This window comes from Fringilla coelebs (genome assembly GCF_963513975.1).
Source record: "Fringilla coelebs genome assembly, chromosome: 6".
NCBI lineage: Eukaryota > Metazoa > Chordata > Aves > Passeriformes > Fringillidae > Fringilla > Fringilla coelebs.
Genome location: NC_140034.1, coordinates 23375617 through 23381749, shown reverse-complemented (window position 1 = coordinate 23381749; position 6133 = coordinate 23375617). Strand labels below are relative to the sequence as shown.

The window sequence follows — 6133 nt, the reverse complement described above, 5'->3', positions numbered from 1 at the left end:
ACGCGGCGGTGGTGGTGGCGGTGGTGGCGGCGGCGGGACCGGCACGGTCAGCATGGTGAGCCTGGAGCGGGCCGGGGAGCGGGGGTCGGGCTGGGATCGGGTTTGTCCTTAGCTCATCGCGGCTGTGTGTCCGTGTCCTTGCAGGGGAAGCAGAAGAAGGCGCGGAAGTACGCGGTCATGAAGCGCATGATCAGCCTCCGGGATGAGCGCCTGTGAGTGTGGCTGCGGCCGGGCCCGGGCCCGCTGGAGCGTCCTCGTGTCCCGCTCGGGAGGCGCGGGAGGAGGTCCCGGCCCAGGCCTCTCCGCCGCCGCTAGCTCTTCCTTATCTCTGAACCCCAGTAATGCCTGTGTTTCTTTGCAGTAAAGAGAAGGATCGCGTAAAAGCCCCTGTGAAGAAGAAGGAGGACCCGAGTGCCATCAAAGAGCGGGAGGTGTAAGTGCTGCCGAGGCACTGGGGAGGGAGAGGAGGAGGAAGGAGGGAGGGCCGGCCACGCTGCCGCCTGGAGCTGAGGGTGTTTCTGAGTGATACTGTCTGAAGAAGTGTTGCCCCAAACCGAAGGATTGTGCTTGGGAGGCAGCAAGAGGCCTGATGAGTTTTTCTGCTCATTACCCTTCTTTCATTCTATGCAAGTTGTAGGGTTGGATGTAATGTTAAGTGCAATGAACTGATTTGAATTCTTTGTCTTCCTGGCAGGCCACAGCATCCCTCTTGCTTGTTCTTCCAATATAATACACAGCTGGGCCCCCCTTACCACATCCTGGTTGACACTAACTTCATCAACTTCTCCATCAAGGCCAAACTGGACCTAGTGCAGTCGATGATGGACTGTCTCTATGCCAAGTGTGAGTTTGTGCACCACTCACAGCTTCTTCAGACCATACAGTGCCAGTGTGCTCATAATGTGCTTTGTCAGCCTCATGCCACTGTCTGAGAATAAATCTTGCAAATTCTGCAGAAATCTTGCAAAAAGAATATGTGCTATAATCATGGAGCTGTGGTAACCCTAGCAATGTCTCTGGTTTCAGCCAAGTAACAGTTTTAAAATGCTAATCTCAGCAAAGGTAGAGTACTAATAATTTAAAAATCTAAAATTACCATGGCATGTTTAAACTTGGTGGCTCTACATTTCATCACCTTGCAACATTATCAGTTGTCACTGTAAGTAATACATTGTAGAACTCCATGATGTTTCTAGGGCATATGGGCAGGATGTAAGGATCTTGGAATAAATACTGCTTTGTTTTAATGCGGGTTTTTTTTGCATTTAGGTATTCCATGTATCACAGATTGTGTAATGGGTGAAATTGAAAAGTTAGGACAGAAGTACCGTGTGGCATTAAGGTAGGTGCAGGGTGTTCTTCTCTGTTTCTAGAACTTAATGCTTTAATATAAATAAATGAAAAACACTTGCTGTGACTGGTGCTCCTGCACTAGGGGATGGTTAGGTTGTTGCAGGGTCCTGAACTTGGTACTAAGAAATACTTAACGTATAAAAACTAGACAAATTGCATTCTTTTTTTTTTTTTGCAAGTCATTTCACTTGACCTTTTTCTACCATTTACTGTATCCCTTCATCCCTTATTTTGAGAACAACAGAAAGGGGTGTTCTTGTTCCTCCATACTGTGTTACTGTACTCTGGTCTGATTGCTGTGATGCTGCTTTTTATGTCCCCACAGAATTGCCAAGGACCCTCGGTTTGAACGCTTGCCATGTATGCACAAAGGAACCTATGCTGATGACTGCTTGGTGCAGAGGGTCACTCAGGTATTCCCCTTCTGACTTTTTCTGTGCTGTGCTAACATACTTAAGATTCCTGAACCCTCCTAATTACTGACTGACTTAAATTTCCCACAGAGTAACTATAAAATCTCACCAAGGGGCATTTTCAGTTCTAACACAACTGTATTTGATGCAAGGTATTATCTTCCCTGAGCATTCTTGTTGTATAGGACAGCATCAGGAAGCACTTAGGATGGGAAAGCTGTCAGCTTGAAAGGCTGGACAGAGTTTCAGAGATTTCTTGAGTCTACTTTGATGGGCAGAAGGATGTTATTAGTCTGCTGTGGAATTCTGTACCAGCCCTGGTAATGCCTTGCTAAGGACTCTCAGCCTCCTTGTGTTCAGTGAGCTCACTGAATAGGAACGTTTGGTCAGCCATTACTCCTTTCTGGGGTTCACTGGTGTTCAATCTGACTTGCCTTCTGTTTTTTGCAGCACAAATGTTACATTGTGGCCACAGTGGATAAAGAGCTCAAGCGGAGAATACGAAAAATCCCTGGAGTGCCCATAATGTATATTTCCAGGCACAGGTAAGGGCCCCCTGACAGGAAGGAATCCTGCCCAGTGTAATCCTTGTCTGACAGGGACTCTGTCACCACATACTTTTCTCCTTCATTGTCTATAGTGCAGGCTGCAGTAAAGGGCCTGGTGTTTACAAAGAAGTTAAGTACAGCTACTGCTGGGAAGAGACCCATTTTTATTGCAGTCTACATGTTCACTTGTCTTTACCTGAAGAAGTGGTTTCCTTGAGGCCAGTGTTTCCATAGATCAGTTTTGCTTACCAGCAGCAGCAGGACTACCAGGCAAATGCATCCTACAGGCTCTTGAAGAAAAGAGCCATTCCTGTTCCATATTCTGTTTAGTAGCTTTGTGTACCCTCAGCTAAGAGACTGAATTTGCTTCTTAACTAAAAAACAAACCAACTCAGAAGGATACTAGTGCAGCATGTTGGAAATTAGGAGCTTGATTGCTATAGATATGTAAAGATATGTAATTAGGTATGTATAGATATGTAATTGGAATGTGGCTCAAAAGATTTTTCTCTCGAAACACCTTTTCTCCTTATTCACCGTGGCCATGAACTTTTGGAAAAGGCTGCCAAGGGTGGTGACAGAGTCACCATCCCTGGGGGTGCTCAAGAAATAACTGTATATGGCACTTAGTGCCATGGTCTAATTCTCAAGGTGATATTCAGACAAAGGCTGGACTCAGTGATCTTGGAGGTCTTTTCCAATCTAAATGATTCAGTGAATTACAAGTCAAATGTCTAAAGGTTTATTTTCTGTGGTGATCTGCTCTTAAATCCTAAATCAGATCTTACAAAACAGCTGGGTTTTTTTGTCTCTGGAGATGGTGAGCTTTTGAGATGTCTGATTACTGAGTTTAAGATGAAGAATTACAGCAACCTTATGACGACTTTTCACTTTCAGAAGTAGTATTTTTCTTCCTGGGGATCTGAGCTGCAGATGGAAATGCACAAATGACTATTTAGTTTACCTGTAGGCCTGTTGCTGCATGGGTGTCACAAATGAATGCTTTAGTCCACTTGAAGAATCATTGTCAAAGGTACACTAGCAAAAGCAGTTTTTAGTATAAGATTGTAGCAGAGTGACTTTAACAGAGTTTAATGGCAAGGTTCATTCTATTACTACATGGATGAAACATACAAAGGAAGATTCACTTAAAATCACTTTAGAATGTTGTGCATGGAGACCAGAAGTGCAAAGGACAACCCTCCCATTGAGTCACGAGGTTCAGTAAGGATCCTTGCTTTCCAGACTCCTGATGGAGTCCAGGTACAGCTGCATCCAGTCTTAGTTCCAGACTTGGCCAACAGTCTCTGTCTTAATTAGATTTTGGAAGCGCTTAATCATTGACTAATTTAACATTTATAAAGTGATTCGATAGAGTTTACTACAATTATAACAGTGACTTAATTATATTTTCAGGAAGTGATATTCATACTATACTCAGTAAAAAGTATTTCAGCTAATTCACATGCTTGCACACTGGCAAAGACATATAAGTAAATGTATAAAGATACCAGTTAAAAATTCCTCTTAGCTCCAGTGAAACACATGGAATGTCTCTGCATTTCTCAACAGGCAAGGCTTGAGTGATGGGCCTTCAGCCACCTCAGCCTTGAGACCAAGAAGCTTTCTGCTCAGAGAGAGAGGCTGGTGCAGCCCATGGCAGTCCAGGAAACTCTAAGGGCCTCACTTAAGATCACTGCTTATAGGGTAACAAGATGATTGCTTTTAGTCAGGCATAAATTTTATGTCTTGGCCATAATCCAGACTGGTAACTACTAGAGTTTCCAAAACTCTTGTAACATTGGTACCATTCCATTCAGGCCATGACTTAGATAGGATTGTCAGAGGATGACTGGCAATCTCATCCTTCACCACAGACCAGCAACAAGAGTTCCAAGTACAGTCAGTGCTGTTCTCACCTTAGTCATGCAAGGCTTCCTGGTATGCTCAAGAGATGCTTCACCACCTAACTCTTTACACAAAGGCCAAGGCCTAGCAGGGATGCCTGAGGTGGTAGTGCAGTCCTGAGGAGGAAGAGGGGGTAGATTCACCACCACAGTGGGGAGAGGAGCAAAGTGGAGTATGTTGTCTTCATAAGTTTTCCTTCTTTCTCAGGTACAATATTGAGAGGATGCCAGATGATTATGGAGCTCCCCGATTCTAACCTGTCCAGTCAAGCCATCAGTGCCAGGATAAGGGTCCTTCTGATTCTACCCTCCTCCTTTGTTCTTTTGTTGGAACTCTGCTCATAGGACTGTGGATAACACCAAACTGACTTCTTAACCTTGTTTTTCTAAGAAAAGGCTATTTTGAAGAGCCTGCTTTTATTCATCCATCCTCTGCCTTGGTCTGATTACCTACAGCTGGGAGAAGGATATGGGAAACAGAGGGCAGCCACACCAAGAATGTGCTCGCTCTGCATTGGGACCATTGGAAAATGTGATTTCAGTATTCTGAATTAAATACTGATGATGCAACTCTGAGAATGAAACCGCAAGAGATTTTAAAAGTTTCTTACTGTTGCACCTGGAGCATACCTGAGACTGGTATTCCTTTGAGAAGCTACCTCACACCTGTTCAGTCAAATCAGAATCTTCATTCTGCAGAAAAGACATCAGATCTGCACCAGTTGGTGGCTTTCTATGGAAAAGCAGTTTAGATTTTAATTCAGAATTGATAGGCTTTTATTCAACTGCACAGTGAATGAAGTTTGTTTAAGTGTCCTCTCAGACTGCTCTTTCTGTACTTGGTTAGCTGGCAGCCCAGTCCTTTTCTTACGTTTAGAGTGGTTGAGGGCAGGGTTGGGTCCGGACAAGTCTTTCACTCCTGTTTGTTTGGGTCCTATACACCTCAAAGCCTCATCACTTTTGTTATGTATCAGGGACAAGAAGGAAAGTGTCTAATGGGCAAAGGTATTAATGGGGGCTGGGAGTACAGTCCTTGTGGAGGAATAAGAACAATGGTGGAAGATAAAGAGTCTTCCAGAGACCTGCAGAATTTGCTGCAGGGAAAGAAGTGGTCAGGCTGTGAGGGAAAAGAAATTATTAAACTACATGAAGAAATGTAGGGGGAAAAGTATTTCAAAGCCATAACTCAGCAGTCTCCTATCTCCTCCATTATTCCTTCATTTTCAGCAATATAATTTGCTCTTATGATATCTGCTGTGTGGTGAGGAAAGGGTCACCAGGAGCCAACATGCCAAAGCACACTTCCTGGCCAAAATGCTGGATCTATAGTACAGGAGAAGACTGAAAATTTATATTCTTGATATAATTAAGAAAATTTCCAAACCTTAAGAGCTTTATCCTGTAGTCCCTTACACTGGTTTGGCTGCAGAGGTGGCCACAAAGGCCAAGAGCATCCTTGCCTGTATCAGAAATAGTGCGGCCAGCAGGACTAGGGAAGCGATCCTCCCCCTGTACTTAGTGCTAGTGAGGCTGCACCTTGAGTCCTGTGTTTAGCTCTGGGTCCCTCATTACCAGACATTGAGGTGCTGGAGCATGTCCAGAGAAGGGCAGTGGAGCTGGTGAAGGGCCTGGAGCACAAGTCTGCTGAGAAGCAGCTGAGGGAGCTGGGGTTTAGTCTGGAGAAACAAAGGCTCAGCTCAGGGGAGACATTATCACTCTCTCCAACTACCAGAAAGGAGGGTGTAGCCAGGTGGGCATTGGTCTTTTCTCCCAGATAACAGGTGACAGGATGAGAGGAAATGGCCTCAAGTTGTGCCATGGGAAGATTAGATATTGGGAAAAAATTCTTCACTGAAAAGGTGGTCAAGTATTGGAGCAGGATGCCTAGGGAAGTGGTAGAATTACTGGGCCT

General features: G+C 44.6%; 1 protein-coding gene across 1 annotated transcript; it reads left to right on the top strand.

The window, feature by feature from the left end:
• The first annotated feature begins 22 nt into the window (after positions 1–22).
• FCF1 (FCF1 rRNA-processing protein) lies at positions 23–5037 on the top strand. Its single transcript, XM_084208409.1, has 8 exons — positions 23–55; positions 145–212; positions 362–433; positions 695–843; positions 1270–1342; positions 1679–1766; positions 2217–2311; positions 4430–5037. The coding sequence occupies exons 1-8, from the start codon at positions 53–55 to the stop codon at positions 4476–4478; spliced, it is 597 nt and encodes a 198-aa protein (XP_084064535.1). The 5' UTR covers positions 23–52; the 3' UTR covers positions 4479–5037.
• Positions 5038–6133: the final 1096 nt, after the last annotated feature.

Coding starts and splice junctions, on each gene's coding strand:
- FCF1 (XM_084208409.1), top strand. Junction 844..1,269: donor GGACTGTCTCTATGCCAAGT/GTGAGTTTGTGC, acceptor TTTTGCATTTAG/GTATTCCATGTATCACAGAT. Junction 1,767..2,216: donor TGGTGCAGAGGGTCACTCAG/GTATTCCCCTTC, acceptor TGTTTTTTGCAG/CACAAATGTTACATTGTGGC.